The sequence below is a fragment of the Mandrillus leucophaeus genome, unplaced genomic scaffold, assembly GCF_000951045.1.
Source record: "Mandrillus leucophaeus isolate KB7577 unplaced genomic scaffold, Mleu.le_1.0 Scaffold187, whole genome shotgun sequence".
Taxonomy (NCBI): domain Eukaryota; kingdom Metazoa; phylum Chordata; class Mammalia; order Primates; family Cercopithecidae; genus Mandrillus; species Mandrillus leucophaeus.
This window is the reverse complement of record NW_012101887.1, coordinates 1,281,225-1,295,201: the sequence shown is the minus strand read 5'-3', so window position 1 is coordinate 1,295,201 and position 13,977 is coordinate 1,281,225. Positions and strand designations below refer to the sequence as shown.

General features: G+C 33.1%; 1 protein-coding gene across 1 annotated transcript in view; it reads left to right on the top strand.

Moving 5' to 3' along the window:
* Nucleotides 1-13,264, top strand: part of TMEM161B (transmembrane protein 161B) — a 74,944-nt gene extending 61,680 nt beyond the window's left edge. The window contains exons 7-14 of the mRNA XM_011978004.1: nt 1,085-1,236; nt 1,770-1,830; nt 2,311-2,451; nt 5,158-5,271; nt 9,268-9,442; nt 10,641-10,737; nt 11,922-12,310; nt 12,370-13,264. Coding sequence (XP_011833394.1) covers nt 1,085-1,236; nt 1,770-1,830; nt 2,311-2,451; nt 5,158-5,271; nt 9,268-9,442; nt 10,641-10,737; nt 11,922-12,199 — 1,018 coding nt within the window. The 3' untranslated portion in view covers nt 12,200-12,310; nt 12,370-13,264. The remainder of the gene's footprint in view (nt 1-1,084; nt 1,237-1,769; nt 1,831-2,310; nt 2,452-5,157; nt 5,272-9,267; nt 9,443-10,640; nt 10,738-11,921; nt 12,311-12,369) is intronic.
* Nucleotides 13,265-13,977: the final 713 nt, after the last annotated feature.

The window sequence follows — 13,977 nt, the reverse complement described above, 5'->3', positions numbered from 1 at the left end:
TTCAAGCAATTCTCCTGCCTCAGCCTCCCGAGTAGCTGGGACTGCAGGCATGTGCCACCATGCCTGGCTAATTTTTGCATTTTAGGTAGAGATGGGGTTTCGCCATGTTTGCCAGGCTGGTCTCAAACTCCTGACTTCAGGCGATCTGCTCACCTAGACCTCCCAAAGTGTTGGGAGTTTATAGGTGTGAGCCAGTGCGCCTGGCCCACAGTTTGTTTTGTTTTGTTTTTTTAAGTTTTTTTAAATGTCTGTAAAGTAGCAATAATAATATGGTTAATGTGAGAATTAAAAGTTAATTGGTATTGCCCGGCACATGGCAAGTACTAAATGATAGCTGTTATTTTCCATGCTTGACATAAAGTTTACGTAAAGGTTGCTTTTCTAGGTTTGTTTGCCAAGCACCTTATTTTGTTTGTTTTGCGATTTCAAGGAGAACAATTTGGTGTATAATGGAGATCTGAGTTCTAGCTTTGGGCCACGCACTGATTTAACCTTGATTAAATCAATTTGTGTGTGTGTCGGAATGGTTCAGATAAGATAATCTCTTCAGCCTATTTTAATAGATGAGCATGTTGAAACTTTGGCTGTGTTTGAATACTCAGTTGGAACTTGTTTTCTCTAAAGATTTTCGCTTAACACTAATGTGAAGTGGTGATCCCAGACATTTAGTTTTCATACTACAGATCAACAATAGCTACTAGTAAAATTCGCAAGTTTTAACTTGTTGAATTATTATGGATGATTCCTGTGTTATATGTTTAATTATAAATGTAAACTGGTTTAACAGACATGCCTAATAAAGACAGTTCTCTAGAATAACCTCTACCCTGGCTTTTCATGTCACTGAGAACGTATTGCATAAAAATCTTGAAATAATCTTCTAGTAAAATTTGATAAACTAGAAATACATTCCCTAGCTATAACTTAGCATGTGGGTGCTCTTTTCCTTAATTTAAAAATGTTATAAACTCCACTTAGAAATAAATGTTGTAGCCAGATTTTATTGGAATCAAGTCCTATCAAGATCGTTGTGTATAGTTCCCATAAAGTTATTGTGGTTTTTCCTGAACTTTTCCTTCTGCAGCAAAGTTCTATTTTCATTAACTACACACTATTTTAAAGTAGAAGATGGTGGTGAAAGATCTGTTTGTGTCACCTTTGGATTTTTTTTCTTTGTCAAAGCAATGGCAGTATTGATTGTAACAGAAAATTATCTGGAATTTGGACTTGAAACAGGTAATAGTTTCATACAACTTTAAAAATCAATTTTGCTTTATCTAATGCTAATATTTTTGACCTCAGTATTTAAGTTTTATATCTGATAAATATTTAAAATTAAATTTAAAGTGTATACTCTGTAATGTTCTAAATAATTAACCTTTATTATTCTTAATTAAGATCTTCTTTTTTTGCTTTTGTTTTAGCTGAGTTTTTAATTAATATGTTTTCCAAAAATACTGTCTCGTTTTTTTCCTTACAGTTAAATAAGTTTCTGTAATGCTAAAGTTTACTCACATAGTTAAAGAATTAATGCAAATTTTATGCACACTCATGGAATGTACAAATATCAAAGGGATGTTTTCAAAGCCTGTTCCTGCTAATAACCAAATTTTATTGCGTTATGGCATACTAATTAACACATGAAAGAGCTAAGCTAGTCACTTCAACATTTAAGATGCTCTGTTTTCTAGCATTTTATTTCCACAGAAAGATTCTATATTTCACATCTGTGATAAGAGTAATCTGTTTTTGTTTTTTTTTTCCTACAGGGTTTACAAATTTTTCAGACAGTGCGATGCAGTTTCTTGAAAAGCAAGGTTTAGAATCTCAGTAAGTCTTTGAAAAATTAAGCATTATTTAAATTTAACATTTTATATTTTTAATAAAGCAGTATTTACTATAGCTGTTCTAAATTAGTAAAGAGTTTTAAGTTGGACTGTCACTTCTAGAAACATCCTTACTCATAATTTTTATGACTATATAAAGTTAGTATCTTTCATAGAATTCTTATATAAATTTGCATTTCTTAAATTCATCTCCCTCAAAAGATTAAATTTCTATCCAAGTTATATATCAATTCCTTGTTGAATGTGTAAGTTAGGTTGTTGTGACTGTGACTAAAGAGATGCCTCATTTAGTTTACAGTTCACCAGAATCTATTATAGGTACTTGAATAATAGCAATCTTTTTGTAGAAATTTGCTTTGTTTTACTGTTATTGTTGTTTGTAACAGAATTGATTAGAAGAAAGGAAATTCTTCGAAAGCTAATTATAAAAATTTATCAGCTTCTTTAAAAATTTTATTTTTAGGAGTCCTGTTTCAAAACTTACTTTCAAATTTTTCCTGGCTATTTTCTGTTCACTCATTGGGGCTTTTTTGACATTTCCTGGATTACGGCTGGCTCAAATGCATCTGGATGCCCTGAATTTGGCAACAGAAAAAATTACACAGTAAGCGGAAAATGTACATAAGCACATGCAGATAAATATATGTTTTCCATCTTAATGAAGGTATAATATTGTAATGTAATCATAAATTATTGTATTGAAAATTAATAAATAACTATTTGATGTCACATTACTTCCTCTTTCAACTATAAGCAAGTTTCTTTTATTTGCTTCTAAATTTTAAGTCTTGTATTTAAAAAGATACACCATCAATTACTAAATTTGTCTTGCCTGTTAAAATGAAAATCTCAAAATTTATGTTCTTTCTAATTCAGGGGCTTACATTGCAATCTCTACAACTAAACTGAGGCTCCGTAGAAATTTCCCTTAAAAATTAAGATCATTTTACTTTAAAATACTGTTTTAAGTTTTTATATGAATCTATTTAAATTAACTTTTTAATGTAAAATTTTATTTAAAAACATTTTAAAACTTAAAGTTGTATGTAAGAGATGTTTGTTTTCCTTAAGTTATTGACCTGCTTATTGACTCTTATTAAAATAATACATTATTTTGGAATTGTTAATACTCTACAATGTTATATGTTGTACATTACTTCTAAGTACCAAATTCTATTTTAGTTCTGAAATTCTACGTTTGGACAAGTCATATTTCATCTTCATATGTAGTTCAAAGCCCATTTACTGTATTCTTTGTGGTTGTCACAGATTTTTTTTGTTGTTGATGTAGACATCTTGGCAGAAAAATAGGCTTATATCTACTTCAACTCATATTCAGATCAAAGTTCCTGTCTCATCGTTTTGTTTTGCAGTAGAAGCCCAACTTGAGAATATTTCATTTTGATATGTGTATTTATAATCATTAAGTTTCTCTGGGTGATCTTATTTCCTAACATTTCTATTCTTTAAAACCTATTTTTAATGAGGCTGAGTCTTTAGTCTTTGCACATTCTTGTCTCTGTTACCTATGTCATTTCCCTTTAATTTAATTTTGACTGTTTTTTTTAACCTCACTTCCATTTTTCTACATATGCTTTATACGTGTGTTTACCTATTGTCACCTTCCACTACACACTCCTTCATCCTTCTTTTTTTTTTTTTTTTCCTTCTTTTACTCAGCGTGCTTTTGGCTACATCCTGCCTTTCTCCCACCACCCGTCTCCCTAATGGCTTCTTTTAAGACAAAACCTGGTTCTCCCCCTCCTCTCTACACACACACTTCAGTCCACTAACCCCAGTGTTATGATTTAAATAAGCTGAAAAGGGTGGGTGGAGGGGAGCCCTTCACAAGCTACTGAAACCGCTGTGGGCTGCTCCTTGATACTAGAGTGTTCCCTAGCAACACTGCATACCTAATACTGCTTCTTTCTTCCCCACATCCGATGGTTTACCCAGGCTGTGGGATGAAAGAATCACTTTATAAAAACATTTAAAGCATTTAGTGGTGGTTGGGGGTGGAGCACACATTTTAGTGCCCTTTTTAGTAAAATGTGGCTTCGTTTTAAGATTTTTTCCCTTTGGGGATTTGGGGTTTTATTTTCAGTTATTGCAGCCCCTCATTGTGTTGTAGCACTCTGCCTTGATATAAGGGTGTGGGCAAGCTAGTTCTGTTGTGAGAATAACATGACTGGCACAAAGAGCAGCATTCTCTTCACCCCCATGGCCAGGCACTAGGACCTGTTTTCATATCAGAGGTTAGAGCGAGAGTTCTGCCTTTCCCTGTCAGGTGTTCATGGCTTCCTGACCCAGCCCTGTTCACTCACACAGATCCCTGTCATTTGCCTGTGTACTAATACTTTAAAATGTGGTGTTTGTGTGTATTTTGAATCCTCCAGTTTAGCTCTTAAGTGTGGTTGATAATGAAAGCAGTTTATGGTAATAAAATGTGTGAAGAATTTGCCTTTTTTCTAAAATAACAAAAATGTTCATCAGCCATCTGTCTCTGTAGGGTACAAACTTGGACAATTAACAATGAAGTTATAGTGCAGACCTGAAGCCTTTGCTGTATTAGGTATATTGCCTTGTCAGGAGTAATGCAAATTTTTTTGAGATATATATATATATATATATGGGATAGGGAAATTATTTCAAGTGTGTTCATACTCATTCGAAAAGAAATTAAAATGTGGAATCACTTATGATTTTAACAATGGAAATTAAAAATTATACATGGTCATTACACATTGAAAGGTTCCTCAGTTGCAGGTTGTTGGAGTAGGTTCCATCTGCCATATGCCTTCTAGTCATATGGACCTGGCTAATCACTATCATTTACTTGTAGATAATGAGGAGACACTTTGTTTCATTTGCACTAGAAAGTATCAGATGACTCTTCTGTACTGAAAATCCATTAGATTCATTGACTATCTAAAGTTAGAATCATTAAATACCTGCTTATTAAATCAGGAATAAAGTATGGGATTACTAAAGAATACTAGAATAGAAGTGAACAAATCTGAATTTTAGTCCTATATTTACCTCTGGCCTGTTATTGCCAAGAGCAAGTCATTTAACTTTTCCGCATCTAAATGTTCTCATTTGAAAAATTAAGATAATGACATAATTTCTCACAGGCTCAAATCAGTGTTAAATCATAATGATAAATATAAAATGATGGTGACAGTAGTACCGTAAGTAGTAGAATATTGCAAATAAGTTCCTACCTCCATTTTAGTAAGACCCAAGCTTCTGTAGTTTATTAGCACATGTTGTTTCTGAATTTTTATATTTATTTCTTACATATTTTCAGAACATTACTTCATATCAACTTCCTGGCACCTTTATTTATGGTTCTGCTCTGGGTAAAACCAATCACCAAAGACTACATTATGAACCCACCACTGGGTAAAGAAAGTATCCCTTTGTAAGTATGGGCATTTGAAAGCTGATTTTTATCACCAAAACTGCTTTACTAAATGTTATTTACTGTATTTGTTTTTCAGTGATAAAATCAGGACACTGTATTTTTCAGACATTAATAAGAATGCTAAAAGATGTGTTAGAAAATTGAAGCTACAGAGCATCATTTAACATTTTTGTGATCTTTATTAGTTAATGATTATTACTTTGCACTAATATTATCTTATACACTGTTTTTTTCCTCTTCTTTATGTCCAGTCATCATCATTTTTCTGTTGTCATTGTGCCTATTGTTTAGATACTTTCTGGAGTTCTTTTGTTTTAATTGTGAAAATTATGGAGAAAAAAAGTAGTGTAAATGGAAACTCATATACTCAACCCCTATATTTGACAGTTGTTAACATTTTCCATATTTGCTTAATCCATTTTTTATTTTATTTTTTGATGAAGCATTTTTGAATTAAATTAGAGACATAGTAGTTTTATCCCTTCATACTTTAGCTTGCACCTCTAAAATAAATAAGGATATTTTCCTATATAACAATAATATCATCGTACCTAACAAAATTATCTAATACTATTATCTAATACTAGTTTATAGTTCTATAGTTAGGCAACTATATTTTAGCAGAAGATGGTGAGGAAACAAATAGTTTATTAATAGGCGTTAATAACTAGACTTGATGTGTTAGCCTTGTAGAACTGTTAGAGTAATAGAAAGTTTCAGACAGAACTGGTCCAAACTCCAGCTCTCCTCCTCACTAAAATCTTTGCTTGAGGCAAATTACTTAACCACTGAGCCTCTGTTTCCCCATGTGGAAGACGAAGATAATAGTATCTACCTCACAAGGTTATCATTGGAGTAAATGAAAGAACACATGTAATGCAACCAGCTGGAATTAAGTGCTTAATAAATGTTCTTTTCACTGCTTTGCCTCATCAGAATTAAAATAGAAATACTTGACTAGTCGTTGACTCTGCAGTGTACCTTTTATATTGTGTGCTTCTTTTAGATCCTGGTACCAGTTTTTCGTGGAGTATATATAAAATCAGTGATGACCATGATAATTTTTCTTTTTAGATTTAATCCTGTTGAATCCGGGAAATAGCCACTGAAAAAGTAATGCTTCCCCCCTGCCGATATACACTAATTACCTTAATGGTAATTTTAACTTGACAGATTCCTTAAGTATTGAAGAGTAATTCTAAGGATCCTAGGGTTCTAGAAAAATCTCAGAGAAACTGCTAATTCATATCTTTGATACTGAAAGCATTCCCAATCCTTCCTTGAAATTTGGTCGTGGAAACTGGATTTCATACTCCTGTCATTATGTTCTCTGATTTTATATTTGCCTTAGTTAAATTGAGAAAATAAGGAAACTAGCATTTATGATACACTTATACCAGTTATTATGTGAGATATTGATACTTTACATATTGTATCTTTTTATGGTAATTGTGCATATGTTATTGTTCTCATCCTGTTTTATAAATGAAATAACAGGCTCAGAAGTTAAATAATTTGTCTAAGGTTATTCAGCCAAATCATGTGTACATAAAACACTTGGTAGTTATACCAACATTCACTTCCCACTTCCAGTCTGATTAAATTACATGTGGATTCATTAGTAGTGAATACTTTATTTAATGGAAATGGGAATAAGGAACTTTTCCCTTGTGTGTATATTAAATTATAGGAAAAATGTGGTTTGTACATAGAGACCTGAGGTTCTCTTTCTATGGTTTTACTTCTGCTCTCTTTTATTATTCTTTAATTTGAATTCATGGTTATTAGAGGCAGTTTTTAATTTTTGTTAAAAATCTAAAGTGCATATGGTAGATTGTGAAAAATGGCTTCCCATCAAAGAGGGTAGGATGAAGGAAAAATGAAGTGACAGGTTCTTCTTCTGTCACAGACAAATTGATTTATGGAAAGGTCTTTGTAATCAGAAGCAAAAAATATGGTATAATGTAGTTTCAACCCAGAAATGTATTTGAGTCCATCATGTGTTCTGATAAAGCATTGAAAAAAAATAAAATATTGGTAAACAGAGTCCATGTGTGCTTATAACCTCTTAAAAAGAACATAGCATATACAGGAAAGCTCAGAATGGCATCAGGAATTTAGGGTGATTTCTTCTGCCTGTGCTTTACCTGTGTACTTTAAGCCCCTCCTCATGCTCCTTCTTGAGATACTCTATCAGATCAATTTTTCAGATATTTATGATGATACTGAATAATCTAATTAGAAAGTACTATTTAATGACTATTATCCTAAATCCTGAACCCATAAACTGAGCAAATAATTTTCTAGTTCACTACCTTCTATTCCTTTCATTCACATTACCTGTTATCCTCAAAGGCTGTGAAATAGCTGTCTTCAGGCTGCTCCCAGTTAGTTGTCCTTGTTGCACAACTGGAGGGAGCACAGTATTGTTTATAGGTCCCCAGGAAAGGGTCAAGGCTGTGGGTAGGCTTGTGTCTTATGTACTGTTACCCTCACATGATGGCTCCCTAATCTCATTGTTCATTGTAGTGGAAACATGTTGATAAAATGTTATGCCTTTATCTTTCTTAGCCAACAGTGCATTTCCATTGGAATTTTATGTCCATGTCCCCTCGTGACTTAATAAAAAGAGAGAGTATATAAAGTAAAGCCTTTGTCCCATCCCCATTTCTTAACTCCATTTCATTAACAGTTCGAGCAAAATATTACACTTCAAATTTTCCTATATTATAGTTTTAGTTATGAGGTGTTTTTTTTTTTTTTTTGTAAATCTTTTCTCATTTGTTCTTCTTTATATGCATCCATTCTACCCTCATGTTCTTACGAATTTCAGGGAGACCCTTCTCAGTTCCAGGTTTTACCTGGCAAATCAGTCTGTGCATTACAACGATCATATTAAGTGCCTGGTAGGTACTAGATATAAGACTAGATGCCAAGGGTGGTCTAGTCACTACATTCAAATTACTTGCAATGTATTTCTTCATCAGAGCAGAAACCCATGGTCTTTTAAAAACATTAAACACCAAAAGGACATCAGAAGTTATCTCTTCTTTCTAAAATTCTTTAAGCAGCCCTCATCAGTGATCTGGTTTCTGAAACAATGTCTTTTTTTTTTGAGACGAAGTCTCGCTCTGTCGCCCAGGCTGGAGTGCAGTGGCCGGATCTCATCTCACTGCAAGCTCCGCCTCCCGGGTTTACGCCATTCTCCTGCCTCAGCCTTCCGAGTAGCTGGGACTACAGGTGCCCGCCACCTCGCCCGGCTAGTTTTTTGTATTTTTTTTTTTTTTAGTAGAGACGGGGTTTCATCATGTTAGCCAGGATGGTCTCGATCTGCTGACCTCGTGATCCGCCCGTCTCGGCCTCCCAAAGTGCGAAATGATGTCTTTACGTTATGTGTTTTCACCTAGAATCCTAACCTTAAGTTTGAGGAATTGCTTAGAACCGAGCCAGCTTCAATGCATAACAAGTTAAATGAATTGTTGTAGAGGAATTTCAGGCATCTGATATCTTCATAATGTATCAAAAGTTTTGATTTTCCAGTGGTCCCAAGTGAAGGCTCAGCAGAGTGGAAGATCCCATGCAAATAGGTGTATGATCAGGCAAAGCTGTACCCAATGATGTTTAGTGATTGACTTGATTAGTCCCACAGGCAATCCCTGCAGTTTTCTTGCTTTCCCCAACTTCTCTTTTCATGTCACAGCCAGTTTTTATCCATGGAGGAGGGTATATAGAGAAAAGGGTATCATGTATTGCTCTACTTTTTTCTTCTAGATACCTGTTAACTTCTTATGCTTTCATAATACATTTATCTAGTTCTGTTATTCAAGTGAAAGTATTATACAGATAAGTCTATGGCAGAGTCAGATTCTTTTGTGTGTCTAACTGTTACTAAGTATAGACTTCTTATATTTTATATGGTGAGCATTAACATACAACAAGTGTGCTAGCATATTGTTGTCTTTGAGAGCACTATATCAACTTTTTGATCTGTAGAATGACAGAAGCCACATTTGATACTCTGCGACTCTGGTTAATAATCCTGCTGTGTGCTTTGCGGTTGGCCATGATGCGTAGTCACCTGCAAGCTTATTTAAATTTAGCCCAAAAATGTGTGGATCAGATGAAGAAAGAAGCAGGGCGAATAAGTACGGTTGAGCTACAGAAAATGGTAAGTTTTATACCCTAGTCAAAATGAAAAATAGCAAAAACCACACTCTAAGAAAAAAGAAAAATATTGGTTTCCTTTAGTAGATAGTATTTCAACCCATCTTATTCTTATTGTAAATAAACAAAACAATCTTAAGCTAACAGATATCAAAGAGACCTTTTTCTGATTTTGGTGCCACGTGAAGGAAGGGGTCTTAATTCTTCTTCCTGCCTTAAGTGCTTGGTGTCATACAGTGGGTGGTACAAAGCTGTTTTATGCCTAATATTGCTAAATGGGACCCTTCTAATTGATTTGAAAGACGTTATAACATATTGTCCAGACTTTAAGACTTAAAGAGTAGGAAATACTACTTTTAGTGGCTACATTTATTCATTTTAAATGTACTTGAATATGAAATGTAAGTATTTAATTTATTTGAGGCTTCCACAGAAGAAAAGGACAAGGAATCCATCTGCCACTATAATGGACCAATAACTTGATTGTATCTTTCTTTAAGAGAGGTAGTTTTAGCTACCTCCTTTTATTATTATGATTGTTATTTTATTTTTTTGTAGAGACAGCATCTCTCTGTATAGCCCAGGCTTGTCTTGAACTCCTGAGCTCAAGCAATCCTCCTGCATCACCTCCCAAAGGATTGGGATTACAGGCTGAGCCACCATGCCCAACCAGCTCCAGTTTTTTATTCACCTCCATAGTTAGAGGCATTTATTAAGATTTAGACAACTTTTTTTCTGTTTTACCTTTTATATATTTTTATATTTTCCATAGTTTGACTTCAAATATGTTCATGTAGAATGGGGACTTAATTTTTTATTTATGAGGGATTTATGCTCATATGTGACTCTGCCTACTATTGTTATTTAGTTGGATATTTTAGGTAGATGCCCTTACATTTTGTTTTATCTTTGAAATATGAGTAAATGTATACCATTTGAATCTTAGTCATTATTTTCTCCAATTATATACATCATTTAAGAATTATTTTTAAGAAATCTATTTTAATGTTCTCACATTCTAAAAACTTGTCTTCAAATTGAGCCTTTCCAGAGTCATTTTGGGGACATTAAGCATTGACATTTAGCTTCTTTCTTGTGAAAGGATTATCTCTTAAACATTTTGGTATGACAATTATATGAAAGTTTAATTCACTCCTAACATGTCAGTTGTATTAGACACTTAAGAATGTTGTTGGTTGCAGGTGGCTCGAGTCTTTTATTATCTTTGTGTCATTGCACTGCAGTATGTGGCGCCTCTGGTAATGCTGCTTCACACAACTCTGCTTTTGAAAACACTAGGTAGGCATGCCCTGGCAACTAGGAAGCATCTTTTACTTTCTACCTATAATTAATAAGGCTTTTTGTCACCAACAAAGAAATGCAACTCTTAAAATTGTTTCTCTTTTTAAAAGCTGTAAAAAAGAACCATGGGAAAGTTTTAACTGTGGAAGGTGATTTATCATTTTCATTTTGAAAACTCAGACCCATGGTTTTATAACTTTATGCTTTGTCTTCAAGAATTGTTTACTAAAGGTTAAGTCTCAGATTTACCCAGTAACTTTAGTAAGCACTGTTGATCTTAGTTACTTTTGTGTTATAAGAGAATGATTTAAGGTTTTGTTATTGCCTAATATTTATATTATTACAAGGCAATTATAAACTTAAATAAATTACAGAATGCTATGGTAAGTTCTAGTTTAGATAACTTACATTGAAAGGGTGAAGATTTCTCAGTACAAAATTCTACAAGTCTCTTCATTAAGCTATCAAGTCCCCATGTGGTGTTATTCAAGAAGTATCTATTACTGCATTAATCATTTCCCCTTTTTTGGATCAGGCAATCCGCCACTGTTAGGGTTTAAGAAACCCAAAGGAACTAAAAGTATTATTTGGCTTCATGGACTTAGTGGGTGTTATAGACCTGATGATAGGTGTAGGTGCCCTGTAAGAATTTATGGAATGTAAAGGGATAAGTAGTTCAGTTGTAAATTAAGTGACTCATATCCTGTCCACTATAGGAAAGTATATGATGAAAAAAATTTCTGGAAGCTATTAATAGGTTTTCATATTGAAATCATAGATAATTTCTGAGAAAGGAATTTATTTTGATATTCTAGAAGTAGAAAATATTTCTCAGAAGTTTTTGAATCTGTCCTTGTCACTCCAGTAGAGTTAGCTGATTCATTTCTTATACAATGAGGAAATTGTTTTTGTTATTTTACCCATTTTTAGTGCAATTAATTAAAAGTATATCAGACTTTTTGCTTTTATGTGTACCTTTACTGATGAGGCCAGATAGTCTCTAGTCACGTTAATTTTTTAGGGATCTAGAAGGATTATTATTTTACTTTATTTTCAACATAAAATGATGTACTATGCCTCTAAACTTATTGTTAATTTCAAATATAGTAAAGATCTTTTTTTAGTGAAAAGCTTTGTAATTAGTTACTCTTCAAATTGTATTTGTGTCTTCGATTTTCTAGGTAATCATTCCTGGGGAATTTATCCAGAATCTATCTCTACCTTACCAGCGGATAATAGTCTACTTTCCAATTCTGTTTACTCTGAATTACCATCAGCTGAAGGGAAGATGAAGGTAACTGTTACGCAAATAACAGTGGCACTGAGCAGCTTAAAAAATATTTTCACTCCTCTTCTTTTTCGAGGACTTCTGTCTTTTCTGACCTGGTGGATTGCTGCTTGCCTCTTTTCTACAAGCCTTTTTGGGCTTTTCTATCACCAGTATCTGACTGTGGCATGAATCTCAGTTAACAAAAAAGCATATCCAAATCACACTTTAAATTCAAATATTTGTGTCCTTAAAGGGCTGATGAAAACCAGAAGAAAGCAAATACAATGGAAAAAAAAAAACATATAGATGTGTATAAGAGACAGCCAGAAGAAAGCAAATACAATGGAAAAAAAAAAAACATATCAGAATGTCTTGTATTAAATGTTTCCTCTGTATTCTCAGGGTGAATTAATGTTGTAATATTTAAAATTACAAAATAGATTGTTAACTGTTACACTGTGGCATTGGAATTTTAACTCTTTGTATTTACTGGTAGGAGAGGGCTATCTACAAGGGTAATATTTCTGATTACCCTGGTTTACAGAAACCTCCAGCAGTCTTTGAAACATCTCACATGACTCTAGTTACTGATTGCTTTTAATGGTATTATGGTACTGTTGATAGTCATAGTGGCTGCCTATAGAACAATCTTCAAACTGAGCCATGCTTTAGGAGAGGGAAAGGGGCTAAAGTCTCTTCTGTTGGTAATATATTAGTTACTCTTGAAACAATAAAATCCAACAGAAAGGAAGAGATAGCTACTGTATATTACAGTAAAGAAAACTGCATAGTTATTTTAAATTTAATGGAGATGAATATGGTTAAAATATATAACTACTGCTGCTTGAGAATAGCAAGAGTATTGTTTTAAAACATATTCTACCCAACTAGAGAGTTCTTTTAAAATGATTGGCCATATGAACATTTGTAATCTTGCCATTAGGTTTGGACCTGCCATATTTTATTTTATTCTACGATCCTAAATAGTTCCTTTTAATAGGCTAAAAATATTTATCAATACTGATCAGACTTTAAAGAAATTACTTTGTAAACCTGCTGACTACCTGTATGTATTGTATATATATTATATATTAAATATATAATATATTGAGATTATAAAAGATGAAAATATTGAATCCTTATAATATTTTAAGTTGCAGAATGTATGTTAAAAAGTGACTTGAATGAGATGTATTTGTATCTAGAAATTTTATTTCTTTTTGGAATGAGATTAAAATACATTTTGAAAGTTCAGCAGAGTAAGCAATTTATTTGTATTGCCTATGTGTGAGTGTATTTAAAGTTTTATGGACGCTTAATAATTTCTCCCAAATTAAAATTCTTTTTCTGTCATTTCTGAAAATTAGAATCTTTCCCTCCCAAATCAGGTCTACAGGTATCATGTATGCCTTGGCTAAATAGGACTCATTTTAAATTTGTAGTTTCTAGAGTAAGAAATATTTTTGTTTTACTGGCCAGTTGAGATAATTTGAATGAAACATTCAAGGGAAATGAAAAAAAAATAAAACTCTTCTTGATTCTTTTTACATCTAAAGTTTAAAATGAAGAGTCAAGATTGTAAAATGTATAAGAGATAAACAAAGGTAGTTTTTTTCTCTTTTTAAATAAATGAATAAATACTTTTCCATATAACTCTTAGGAGGCTGTCTTTATGTTTCAGTGCTGTTACCACTGTTGAAAGCAAGTTTGAAACCCTTCTTTTGGAATAACTTTCAGGGCTTAAGATTCACATTCATTTGAAAATTTTAATATAGCAAATTCCTGTCTTTGGGTGTAGATGTAAATATTTTGGAAATAGCCATGTTTTAAAAGAAAAGGAATGCTTATACACTGCTGGGGATGTAAATTACTTCCACTCCTATGGAAAACAGTATGGAGATTTCTCAAAGGACTAAAAATAGAACTACCACTTGACTGAGCAGTTTCAGTATTAGATATCAATCCAA